This window comes from Eriocheir sinensis, chromosome 58 (genome assembly GCF_024679095.1).
Source record: "Eriocheir sinensis breed Jianghai 21 chromosome 58, ASM2467909v1, whole genome shotgun sequence".
NCBI lineage: Eukaryota > Metazoa > Arthropoda > Malacostraca > Decapoda > Varunidae > Eriocheir > Eriocheir sinensis.
Window position 1 is genome coordinate 7,896,783 of NC_066566.1, and position 14,161 is coordinate 7,910,943.

General features: G+C 40.2%; 1 protein-coding gene across 3 annotated transcripts in view; it reads right to left on the reverse strand.

The window, feature by feature from the left end:
- Positions 1–14,161, reverse strand: part of LOC126985111 (kynurenine/alpha-aminoadipate aminotransferase, mitochondrial-like) — a 55,201-nt gene that overhangs the window by 6,593 nt on the left and 34,447 nt on the right. For all 3 annotated transcript variants that reach the window (XM_050839577.1, XM_050839575.1, XM_050839576.1), the window contains exons 10-11: positions 5,818–5,976; positions 1,262–1,360 (exon numbers count right to left, since the gene is read on the reverse strand). In XM_050839577.1, coding sequence (XP_050695534.1) covers positions 1,298–1,360; positions 5,818–5,976 — 222 coding nt within the window. In that variant the 3' untranslated portion in view covers positions 1,262–1,297. The remainder of the gene's footprint in view (positions 1–1,261; positions 1,361–5,817; positions 5,977–14,161) is intronic.

A 14,161-nucleotide genomic window follows, 5' to 3' on the forward strand; every position in this document is an offset into this window, starting at 1 on the left:
ACGTGATGCTTTAGGTGGTTGAAACAGACAAGTAAGTATGAAGAACCTCGGTGGCTGTGAGGAAGCTGTACAAGGTTGATGCCTACATCATCAAAGGAACCATCAAGTATTCAAGATTTGGCATAGTCTTTAAAGTACCCTTAGTGTGTACACAGGAGGGACACTTAGCATCATCATGCTTTTCACTGTAAAGTCTCATTGAGGTCCAACACCTGGCACAAGCTGCAGATAAGATTGTCTTGCCTTGGATGGCCTGCTTGAGTAGTGTTGCGGAAAAGCTTCAGTGCTGTCTCCACTAAGCACCAAGGATGACAACCTGATTGACAATGGTAGTAGTGCAACAGACAATGTCAGCCTTGAGGCAAAAGGCTGAAAGAGGTACTGGTAAGTGAGGTAAGGTAGAGGCATTGCTAGATTTTAGGGCATAGCTGACTTCAGACCACAATGTGCCATAGCACTAGGCCATGTAAAGCTCAGAGATTGAGAAGTTGCCAATCTAAAAGACAGCAGCAACAGGAATATTGTGAGACAAGGGACAAGGTGTTGGCAATGGAACAAATAATTCTTGAGTTAAGCGTGTTCAAACTGCATGAATTTGGAATAACATGAGGTAAAAAATATTTTTTACTTTGTGGCTTACTTAGAATAACATGATGTATGCCAATTTAAATCGAGCTTTAATAACCAAAAACTAGTCTTGAGTGTTTGGAGGTCATCATAAAGCACTGGTCACAATGGAAGTAAACGACCTGAATATTAAAAGAAGCTGAACTGTTTCCTGTGCAGTGATGGGTAGCATGCCATGCATTTGATAGAATCCCACCATAGTCTCATCAGGGGATAAGGGGACACAGCTGACTCATCAGCCTATCACAATGTCTCTAGGCAGGCCTGTGGCTTATCCTGATAAACTTGCAGGCCTGCAAGTGCCATAAGGCAGCTACCACAAAAATAATGGAGCAGAAACCGCCACAAAATTGAAAACTAATATAAGGAATAAAAGACGATATTCATGTTAGCAGGGCTGAGAAGGCAGAATATACAGTGTGTATGATGTATGAGAGCAGTACAGTATATGAAGACGTTTTGAGGACGTAATTTATCAGGAAAAGGATGGGAGGAGGGCGACGTATCTCATTCGTCTCCAACGCTCGAATGTCTGAGAGCAGCTGACGTGTCTCTTATGTCTCTGACGCTTTATGGGTCAAGAAACATTAACAAAATTGTTTATTCATTTAACACAATACAAACAAAATGTTACCTTAATATATATATTACTCTGATGATCAGTGTTTTATCAGGCCTGTGTAGACTGCAGCTCAATCTCTTCCTGGATAAGTTTTGCCAAGTTTTCCATGCCCTGCAAACAAAATATTAGAGATTAAGGAATTTAGAACACTAATGAATGATCACTATAACATTTCCATTTTATTTACATGCATTGAAATTAATTTGATATTATCCAATTGTTATATCTATCTATATCTATATATCTATCTATCTATCTAAACACACACACACACACACACACAATAGCACGGGGGTCAAAACCCTGGAGAGAAGAAGAGAAAGAGGAGATCTGATAGCGGTGTACAGAGTGGCGAACAGAGTGGAGCATTTGGACAGAGAGGACCTGTGTATGGAACGAGAGAGAAACAAGAGGACATGGAAAGAAGTTGAGGGCGACCATGTGTAGGAGAGATGTGAAGAAGTTTAACTTCCCAAATAGAAGCACTGAGCTATGGAATAGACTGGAGGAGGAGGTGGTCTGTGCAAGAAACATTCATGATTTTAAGGAAAAATTGGATAAGCGTGGCTATGGAGACAGGGCAGTGTGAGCATAGCTCTTTTCCCGTACGTCACAACTAGGTAAATACATACACACACGCAGATATTATTGCAAAATATTAGAATAGCATTTCACTACTTGGATGGGGACATGATGAAGAAAATAATGACAACATTGATTATACCAAGGGTACAGTATGTGGCAGTTGTCTGGTCACCACATAAGAAAAAGGACATAAGGGAACTTGAAAGAATTCAAAGGAGTGTGACTAAGATGGTACCAGAACTATCAAGTCTGTCATACAAGACTAGATTAGAGGAGCTGGGCTTACCAACACTGAAACAAAGAAGAGAAAGAGGAGACCTGATAGTGTTGTACAGGAATATGAGTAAAATTGAAGTGTTGGATAGAAATGATTTAATCAAGATGAAAGTGAGAAAGATACTAAGAGGACACAGTAAGAAATTGAGAAAGGGGACTTGTTTGAAAGACCTAAAGAAGTTCAGTTTTCCATACAGGACTGTGGATATATGGAATGGACTTAGCAAAGGAAATGGACATACCAACACTGGAACAAAGAAGAGAAAAGGGAGACCTAATACAAATTTATAAATCATTGAGTAAAATGGAAGAAGTAGACTATGCGGAGCTGCTAAGAGAAGGAATAAACACCAGGAACACAAGAGGACACAGTAAAAAATTGAGGAAGGGAAGATGTTTGAGAGACATAAAGAAATACAGCTTCCCGCAAAGAAATATAGAGGTTTGGAACAGGCTAAGTGAGGCTGTAGTATCGGCGAAGAGTGTGCAAAACTTTAAGGAAAAGTTGGACAAATACAGATATGGAGATGGGACTACATGAACATAAGCCCAGGCCCTGTAAAACTACAACTAGGTAAATACACATACACACACACGTCCCTGTAGCTCAGTGGATAGAGCGTCTGCCTCACAACCAGAAGGACCGGGGTTCGATTCCACGGCCGGGTGAAGATAAGTTGGGTTTATCTTCTTTCACGTGTAGCCCCTGTTCACCTAGCAGTGAGTAGGTACGTGACGTAAGGCAAGGAGTTGTGACCTTGTTGTTGCGGTGTGTTGTGTGAGTGGTCTCAGTCCTACCCAAAGATCAGTACTATGAGCTCTGTGTTCTTCCGTAGGGGAACGGCTGGCTGTCTCGAGAGAGACCCGCAGCAGACCAAGAGGTGAATTACACACACAATTAAATAACAACAACAATAAGAAGGAGAAAGGAATGAAAAAGCTTAGGTTAATGTACACTAATGTCAACGGACTCAATATAAAAAAAGCTAGAATTAAAAGACTATTTGAACAAAGCTAAAGCAGATGCAATGTGCATCACTGAAACAAAACTAACAAAAGGAATAGAATTGGTGGGAATAGAACAGTGTAATTATAACATATAGAGAAAAGACAGACTGGGGAAGAGTGGTGAAGGGGTGATGATATTGGTCAAAACAGACATAAAAGTGTTAATAATGACAACAGGACCACATAATACGGAGATTTTAACCCGGTAGCAGCAGAGATCATGCTTCTTAATGGTCCCTCTAAAATTAAGTGAGAAAAATGAGAAAAAATCATCACTCACACAAACCATTTCATAATATATATTGTTACGCCAGAAGGTATATTTTCATATGTATCTGTGTTATTTGTGTGGGGGGGTGCTAGTTTGGGGCGCGGAGGGCTGGTGATGGCCAGCGGCGTGGGGTGCATCACGGCGGGCCAGCCGCGCTGGAGAGAGAGCTGAGCTGCGAGAGACGAGAGACGTGAGCGCTGCTGCCTGTGTGTGCCCTGCCCGCTCCTGTGTGCCCTGCCCGCTTTTGTGAGCCCTGTGCTGTGTCCGTGCCCCCGCTCTGTGTACTGGGAGTTACTGCGCCTTGTAAATCTGTGTTCTGACATGGTGGAGCTGTTAAGTAAAGTGGAAAACCTACACTGTGAGCCTCTTTGCCCTGCCTTGTCCGCTCATGGTGTGTCGGCGGCCCTGGGGAGTGTGGCCTCATGGTGTGTCTTGCTGTTCTGGGTGTTCACGACCCGTGTGTGGTGGTCTGGGGTTGAGGCACACCGCCTGCCCATGCTTGGAGTGTGGTATGCGGGTCGGTGGTGTAACAATATCAAAGCATTTGTGATCAGTTTATGTATCATCTATTTTGGGGGGTTTAAATCATGGCACAAATTTGGCCCGTCGCTGCTACATGGTAAAGCCACAAATTTGGCCTGTCGCTGCTACCTGGTTAAGTGTTCTACTACAGTTGAAATGCAGTGAAAAACTGACGGTAATAGTAACATATGTGCTCCCACGCACAGCAAGCTGGACTAACGACATTGTTAAAGCAGGCAGTGTCCATAAAATGAAGGAAAAGCTTGACAAATATAGATTGGGAGACAGGACTGACTGAGCTTGAGATCAGGCCCTGTATACTACAAATAGGTAAATACAAATAGGTAAATACACCCACCCACATCCAGATTATTAGATAATTATGTTTTAAATTCCAGATCTGCAAAAATGAAAATTCACTTTGTATAAATTTGGTAGCAACATAAACATTATTCTACCACTTGCAACGACACACAATATTGGTAACAAAATAGCCATCAAAGATGACATGAATATTGTGTCCACTGTCCACCCCCAACAAATAAATATCCACAATCAACACTATATTGGACAATCAAAGATAATTACTTTATCTGTCAAATAAATTACTGGAGAAACAAGTGAACATTTTGAGATAAAAGTGGGCATAAGACAAGGGTGCATCATGTCACCATGGTTATTCAATATTTATATGGATGGTGTTATTAGAGAAATTAAGGGCAAAGTTGGAGAAGTTGGAGTAAGACTGTTCGATGAGGGAAGGAAGTGGGTACTGAATTCGATACTGTTTGCTGATGACACGGTGCTCATTACAGAAAATGAAAGTGACCTACAAAATTTGGTCAGTGTTTTTGATAGTGTCTGTAATAGGAGAAAGCTGAAGTAAATGTCAACAAAAGTAAAGTGATGGTTTGTGAGCGAAGTAGAAGTGAGGTTGTAGATTTTGTATGCCCATATAGAGTGGGAATTGAATGTGAAAAAGAATGCAAAATAATTTTGAATGGTGAAGAAATGGAGGAGGTCAATGAGTTTAAGTACCTTGGATCAGTTATGTGTAAGCATGGTGGTATGGAGGGAGAGATAAGATAAAGGGTATTGCAAGGAAGAAGGGTGGTAGGGTCTCTGGAACAAATCATGAATGGCAGAAGTGTGAGCATGGAGGTAAAGAGGGATTTGAGAAATACAATAATAGTACCAACCCTCACATATGCAAGTGAAACGTGGGCCTGGAATGAAAGTCAGAGGTCTAGAGTGCAGGCAGTGGAAATGAGTTATTTGAGGAGTGCTTGTGGTGTGAGTAGAATGGATGGAATGAGTAATGAAAATGTGTACGAGCATTTTGGAATGTGTCTCAGGGGTGAAGGGAAGAAGTGTGGAGTGGTGGAAGAGGTGAAGCGACAGACTTTAAAGTGGTTTGGCCACATGGAGCGAATGGAGGAGAGTAAGATGACCAGAAGGGTGTATGTGAGTGAGATAGAGGGAGGGAATGCTAGAGGACGACCTCCAGTGAAATTGAGGGCTAGGGTGCAAGAGTACGTTAGGGAGAGGGGGGAAAGATCTTTGAGAAACTTTGAGCAGGCAAGGAGGGAGTGTCTGCATAGAGAAAGTTGGAAGCTCTTCTGCCGTGGCCATCCCCTGGTGGGAGCTCCTAGGAGCAGGCGTCGATGAAATGATGATGATGATCTGTGATATCTAAATGTCACTACCTAGTAGGAGGTTTATGAGGACTGAATTTTAACTCAGACACATCAATAAAACCACAGCAATGCTCTTCCATTTTTGTGCTTCCACAGCAACTTAGGCAAAGATGTGCTCACACATGAACTATTCATCAAGGAAGAATACACCAAACTCAGATTTCTTTAAATGTAAAGTAACATCATTGTGGCTCTAATACACAGCTTACTCTCATCATCTGGTCAGGTGTTGCACAGGAATATACAGCTCTCATGTATGGACATGGCTTTGAGGAATCCACCATAAACTCATTTCCAGGAACAAGCACGATGTCCCTTTTTGCTGCCCTCTCCAGCAGCATTGAAGTAGTGTCATTCAACTGCAGTGCCTTAAAGGAAATAAAAAAGAAATTATGTACCTACTGTACATAAAAATCTGCATTGCCTTCACTGTAAAGTTTAAAATCAATGTACTAGTATTACTAAATGGAAACATAAAAATTGGTGTAGCTTGTGAAACAAAATTTAAGAAGCATGAAAAAAAAAAAAAAAAAAAAACTTTCTAAGATATTCATGAATAAAACCATACAGAATTAAGTCTCCTATATCATATGAAACTCTCATAGCCTCAAAATCCTTGGGAATAGCTTAAAGCAAGTAAGAGTAAGAAAATGAATGGTCTTTAGAATGGAAATGAGTAATGAGAGGGGTAACAAAGGAGTCCAGGAGTTTGATAGACCTATGCATGGCTTTCCTTGCAAATGGTCTCACCAAGCTACCAGGCAAGGGTGTGGAGTCAGAGTCAGAGTCAGGAAAAATATCTCCAAATCCTTTACATGATCAATTCTTACGCAAAGTACTTGGGTGCACTGTTAGGCCAGTGTTGCCACTTTGCAAAAAATTTCCATAAATTTGTGGAAGAAATTCATTTTTATCGGCGTCGCAGACGCCGATCAACAGATTGTCCATCTTGTTGTTGTTGTTCTCTTTAAGTTGTTTTCCTGGCCTACCCATGAACTGTAGACATGACATTGCATAATAACATTTGTAAGCGAGGATGGTGGTACTGTATTTCTGATTCAGCCTTCCAGCAACTCTTAATGTGTTAAAAAGCTTTGTGAGACTGTACAGGGCTCCGCTTACTGGTCTGAACATGCACAGTTCACGAGACCAGTGTTTGTAAATAAAAGCACCAGCTTTTGATGATCGGACACCAAATAACACAACGTACACCGGGTCACAGGAGCTGCCGATACAAAGGCCTGGCTAGGGAGAAATCTCAAGCCACCCGTGACATGAAGATCAAGATCAAACACCGACTACTACTACTACGGTACTACAAGGACTAGAGAAGAATATGTAAGGGAATATACTAGATTAAAAAGAGACATAGAAAGAGATCAGCCAGTTATGCTAAAGAGAGTTGAAGAAGTGGAAAGTGCTGAAGAGGAATATATCTACATACATGTGCAGTGGAAGTAGTGGAACACTAAGATATGGCAAGAAGAGTGAAAGGAGGATTTATACACCTAGAGGAGAGCATTACAGAGGAAAGAGTAACTAAGGGCCTCAAGAAAATGAAAAGCAAACGAGCTGTGGGGACAGATAAAAATAAAAGCTGAATTGTACAAAGAGTTAAGGGGAGAGCCTTGTGCTAAAAGATTTGTTAGTTGACAGTTTAAAGGTAACATTAGAGACAGGAGAGGTGCCAGATAGCTGGAAGGAGTCACGGACTGTAATGAAACCAACGATTAGGAAACCAAAGGCCAAGGACCTGAGACCAATTGCACTGACTAATGTTGGATATAAACTGATGATGGCAGTAATAAAGAATAGCTTAGATCATATTGTAAGAAATAGACTAGGTAAAGAAACACAGGCAGGTTTTACAGAAGGGAGCAGGATTGAAAACAAAATATTTATTCTAAAATACTGCATCGAACAATCTTACAGAAATAAGACACCACGCATCGTTATTTCAATTGTTATGACAGCATAAAGAGGGAATGCTTGATAGATATATTAATGCAAAATAAAATTAGTCCTAACAACATTGACTTTATAACTAAAGTATATACAATGGATAAAACTAAAGTAGAGGTAGGAGAGGGGGATGAAGTTAAAATAGAAATAACCAGTGGGATAAGACAATGATGTACAGCATCTACTAGTCTATTCAAACTAGTCACCTTTAGAATAATACAAGAAATAAAAAAATTAAACAAAGGATACAAGGATGAGGATTTTAACCCGTAGCTACAGTGTTTAGTACGTAAATATACGTACCTCTTAGGGAAGTGTTTAATACGTATATATACGCATGCTCTTTTGAGGGCTTATACGCCCTTTATTTTTGTTTGTGTATGTAACATTGTTCATTGACAGTAAAGAGGAATAATTTGACAAGTCTTCGTATTTTTTAATAGATGTTAAAGGGCCTTTCTGGACATTTGTCCGCATTCCAACAAAAATCATTATACAAGAAGGTAAGTTACTTTCTTCTAGGTAATTACTCCTTGATTCTATAATCAGTAAGGCATGTGGAATTGTATATTACAGTTCAGAGTAATTGGAAATGAAAACTGATTGTCAGAAGCTTCAGAGTATTATGTTGAGCTATGAGAACTACACACAGCCCTGAAGCGAGTGGTGTTGCCTAATGCACATCCAACTATTTTGTTGTACTTACAATTCCTGTTTATTTTTTTAGGTTCTTGTGATGTAAAGAAGTACTTATACATTACTCACACTTTAGGGTTGTGAGAAGTGTTTATAATGGAAAGAATAGGCTCTAAAAATTTCAAAGATAAATTTCCCCTTCCTGGTACGACATCGTTAGCTCTGAAGCGGAGAAAAATATGAGAACGAACACTCTAGTGTTCCATTCCTCACATATATATATATATATATATATATATATATATATATATATATATATATATATATATATATATATATATATATATATATATATATATATATATATATATATATATATCAAATGATTTGTATTTTTTTTTTTTTTTTTACATTTTAAGGAGCACATAAAAAAATAAAAAATAAAAAAAGTGCAACCTGGCATGACCCCTATCTATGACAAAAGACAACACTGTATGGGTTAATATAACCTCCCTGTTCTTTGCGGATGACGGGTTGTTATTGGCCAACAATGTGGAGGACGCTAAACAGATCATAAAGAAACTAGAAGAGGTAGGAAAAGAGGTGGGTTTAGAGATTAACAAGGATAAAAGTAATATAGTAATATTTAACATGGCAGACAAACCATAGGTTATCGAGAATATAAGAATCAAGAATAGATTTAAATATTTGGGGATTTCAATTAATGACAGCAAAATTTTTTTTAAGGTACAGAAGGAAGAGATGTTCCAAAAGGCAGAAAAATTAGCTAACATGACCAGGAATGTGATAGCAAGCTGTTGCTCTAAGATTTTGATTGGTAAAACTTTTTGGAAAAGTGTAGCATAACCATCTTTTTTATATGGAATCAATATCATGGAAGTGACAGCAACAGATATAATTAAATTGCAGAGAATAGAGAATGGGGTATTTATGTAAATTTTAGGAGCACCAAGCTATGCACCAGTGGCAACCTTGAGGGGGGAAGTGGGAGCCTCTAGCATGAAAGCTAGGATCAGGGAGGGACAGTTCAAGTATTTAAGATACCTGCTGGTGGAGGGCAATGACTTGGTGAGAATGATAGCAGAGAAGATGTTAGAAAACAGACCGGGGAAATGGATGAAAGGGTTGCTTAGTGAGATGAGAGAATTAGAAGTTTTTAGAGAAGGCATAAGAATTCAAACAAAGGAAAATATTAAAAACAAAATGAAGGAAATAGATACAACATGTTGGAGAGAAGATCTGAATGAAAAGTCAAGTGTGATACTCTACAGAGAATGACGGAAGGAGATCGGAGGACAAGAGGAAGTATACACTAATGACCCAGCCTCAGAAATACTCTTCAAGTGCAGATCAAACACCCTAAGGCTAAACGACATAAATAGATTCAAGAATGAGAAAACAGTGTAGTATGTGTGGAGCAGAAAATGAAGACCTGGAGCATTTCCTACTTTGGTGTCCAGCATATAGTGAGGAAAGACAGAAAAATGTTAAGCTACAACAACCCTATAAAAATTAAGTAATCAGAGATCTGCTCTTTAATAACACCAGCAAACATGAATCAAAAATATCTATTTGGAATTTGTGGAAAATAAGAGAAAAGGTAATGAAAGAAGAAGAAAATAATAATAACCATCAGTTAAAAGCACAGCACATATCCCAGACAGCGAGAAAAACACATCAGGGAGTGCAGTTACAAAGGCTATACTCCCGACCTACAACTGAACTGAACTGTAGCCATGGAGGTAGAATTGGTGGAATCGACATCAGCCCAATTAAGTGAATCCGCCCGAGCTGTCATTTTTACGGTCAGGTGTCAGGTCAGGCTCCCTCTTAATGGGCTCGGCCAGGCTTGCCCACCCCCATCTGTTGGCTGTAAATTTGACAGTTTGTCGGCTTCACCTCAATGAATGGGATTAGCGGGCCGTGTCGACTCCACCAATTCTACCTCCATGACTGCGGTGGCTCTCACAGCAAAGCGCGGTTCACAAGGGCAAAGTTTCCTCTGTGCCGGCATCTCGTGTTCCCGTTTCCTCGGCAGCTTCCCCACCTGTGACCACCAGGCCAACGGATGATTTTTGGCGCGAGTTTTCTTGTTTTCTGACGTGTCTGATGTAATTTTAGGCCTCCTATCAATAGTGACCTATGTTCATGAATAAGCCAGGCATCTTTACACGAAGCTTGTGTTTAGGGTAATCAGCATCTCTCGGGTCCCAGAGGCATCTTTGCTCTTCTACCAACTCGCACAGGGATTTCACTACACTTTTAGGACACACCAACTCGTCAGACATTATAATGACTGTAATTTTGACGTGAGAAGGTCACAAGAGTTTCCCACAACAGGAGAAAGATGACCGTCTTCACGAAACCATGGGAACGCGGTCACTTGCTTCCAACAAGGGTGCCGGGACTCAACATAGGGAAACTTTGCCCGTGTGAACCGCACTTAACTGGGCGTGTTAGCGAACGCTGCTGTGAAGGGAAGGAGCAGTAACTGGGCGTGTTCAGGGGGTCAGTACGAGGTGTTTGGCTCATGTTCATTTCATGTATCCATGTATCCCAACACGCAGCACAGCCTCGCCCACCCATGCACTTGTCCTGCCCAGACAGCCATCCACTCCTTGGTCATTCTCACCCTTGCAACTGTGTTCTCTCCTTGGTGTCCTTTCTAATGGTGTCTGTTCTTTGGTGTGGTTCTGCCCCTTCTTGGTTTGCAGTTTCCCTTTCCCTGAAGGTCTTTACAAGGTGCCCTTCAGCTGCCTGCTGCATGGTGCCTCCAAGGTGTCGAGGGCAGATAATTCATTACTCTGGGTCTACTTTGCCTCAGTTTATTTGATGCAGTTTTCACAGTATTGTGGTTGATAGCAGTAACTGTAACATATATGCTATGTCTTTCATTTTAGGAATTTGCCGCTGCTTTTTATTTTGAATCCTGTTTCTATGAGGATGTGATCTTTGTCCCCACAGCCCCACCGGTGCTGTACAGAAGTGAGGGTCTGGAGCGGTGCTGTGCTCAGCGCTCCCTGCATCCTGGCTGCCACTGGCCTCTGTTTCAGTGGAGGCTGCAAGGCTGGGCAGCAGCCTGAGTGCCTGGGGCCAGCAGGAGCAGACTGTCTCTGCTGTGAGGGTCAGGGGTGATCAGAAGAGCCACCACTACCATCACCACTACCACCTTGCTGCTGGCACCTTCAGCCATAAAGGAAAGGGAAAGTTTGAGTGCAGGAAGCCTTGAGACAGAACAGGTCCACTAGACACAGCCATGCACACACTGCTGAAGGAAACCATGAGTGCCAAGAGTGTGGAAAAAGATTCCCTGGGAAGGCTGACCTCACCAAGCACACCCACACACTCTGGAGGAAGACCTCATGAGTGCCATGAGTGTGGCAAAATGTTCAGTAGGAAAAATCACCTCAACATATACACCCATATACACAATGGTGAAAGACCTCATGAATGCCAAGAGTGTGGCAAAAAGTTCATCCAGAAGGGTCACCTCAGCTCACACACCCTTACACACATTGGTGAAAGACCTCATGAATGCCAAGAGTGTGGCAAAAAGTTCAGTATGAAGAGTATCCTCAACAGACACACCCTTTCACACACTGGTGAAAGACCTCATGAATACCAAGAGTGTGGCAGGAGGTTCATTTGTATGTCTGAGTTGAACAGCCACATCTTCAGACACTCTGGCCTGAGAAAGTTCAAGTGTGATGTTTGTAAGAAACATTTCAAGACCAAGCCGGATATTGGCAAACACATGAAGATCCACTTCCCCTGAGGTGCTGTGTTGTGGTGCTCTGTGTGTTATGCATGTGTGTGTGTGTGTGTGTGTGTGTGTGTCTAGCACTTATTATTATTATTATTATGTGTAAACAAACATACAGACATACGTACATACATACATACAAACAAACAGTTATTTTGTCTTTGTAATAAGTTCTTCAACTTGAGAAAGGCTTGGTGTTTTTTCTTCTTATTCTTGTTTCTTTTTCCTCTTTTCCTTCATTTTATACTTTTTTTTATTTTTTCCTTCTATTTCTTTTTTCTTTTCCTTCATTCCTTTCCTTCCTTGTTTTTCTCCTCCTTGTATTTTCTTTTTCCTTCATTTTCAGGTTTTTATAATTTCATTTTTTTCATTTTTTCTTTTCAAAGTTTTGTTTTCTTTCGTTTTTTCTTTTTCTTAATGCTCTTAATGCTTTTATTTTTCTATAATTTATTTATTTTCTTGTTTTTCTTCCCTTTTCATTCTTTTCTTTTTTCTCTTTCTACTTTATATATCTGTCCTTATATATATATATATATATATATATATATATATATATATATATATATATATATATATATATATATATATATATATATATATATATATATATATATATATATATATATATATATATATATATATATATATATATATATATATATATATATATATATATATATATATATATATATATATATATATATATATATATATATATATATATATGGTGGGGATCAGGTGGTAAGACTGGGCATCCAGTGCAGATGTAGCTAACATGTGGAGTAGAGGACCTGGAAACAGTGCTCAGAAGGGAAAGACTTCGATCGTTTGGACATGTGAAGAGAGCAGGGGAGGATACAGTGCTGGGAGTTTTGGAGAGACTGGAGGCAGAAGGAAGGAGACCAGTTGATAGACCTAGAAAAACGTGGAGAAGGTGTATACAGGAAGACTTGACACTGATGGGATTTGATGAGCATCGGGCAGAAGACAGAGTAGAATGGAGGAGAGCCATAAAGCATCCAACCGCTCAGGCAGACTCAAAACGGACAGTTAGCGAAATGATGATGACGATGATGATGATATATATATATATATATATATATATATATATATATATATATATATATATATATATATATATATATATATATATATATATATATATATATATATACACACACACACACACACACACACACACACACACACTCGGCCCTCGATTTAACGGACCCCGATTTAACGGATTTCGGATTTAACGAACCACAAAATCTCAACGGACAAATACCCAGCAACGGACATTCTGTCCATTGCTGGGTAGATTTGTCCGGTGTTACACCGGCTTTAGAAATGTCAAAACCCTAAAATAATAACAATATCACAGAAAGTGATATTTTTCATCAAAACTGCTTGCATCGCCTCCTTTAACCCTTTCATTGCTAAGTGCTCGCAACGAGACTATCCCCTCAGGCGCGCTCGGGAACCCCAGCGGGGGAAGGGGATTTCTTTTAACCGCTGTATCTCAAAAACTATTCATAACAGCTACAAAACAATAACACCACTGGAAAGAGGAGGCCAAGATCTATAAGATTCGGTTATGTAAGACTCTCCTGCGAACGTACAGGCACGTTCAGGAGGTGTTTTTTGCTGGGAGTGCGACTGGCGCTCGCAGCGAGCTTTTAGCACCACCAGCAAATGACATTAGTGCTCACTCTTTTAACCTCTGTATTTCAAAAAACTATTCATCACAGCTAAAAAACAAAAACACCATTGGAAAGAGGAGGCCAAGATCTATACGATTCGGTAATGTAAGCCTCTCCTGCGAAAGTACAGGCACGTTCAGGGGGTGTTGCCTGTGAAGACGTACATTTATACGTGCGCGACGGTCAGCCGTACGGCAACTACTATAGATCTCTTGATGATGGGGTGCTAGCAGGGCAGTATTGCCAACTGCAAAATTTACAACTATTTGGTCAAAATATCAGTCATGTGATAGGTGAAGCTAAGCAAAAATGTCACTATATTGGACAACAATATCCACCAGTTGCTCGTCCGTAGATTTTCCGCGCTGGGCTGACATGATTTTCCACCAAATTTAGTGGAGAATCTACTCAATTGGCAATGCTGTGTTGTGAGAAATATTGTTGGAACACTCATACACGGGAGATTTGAGT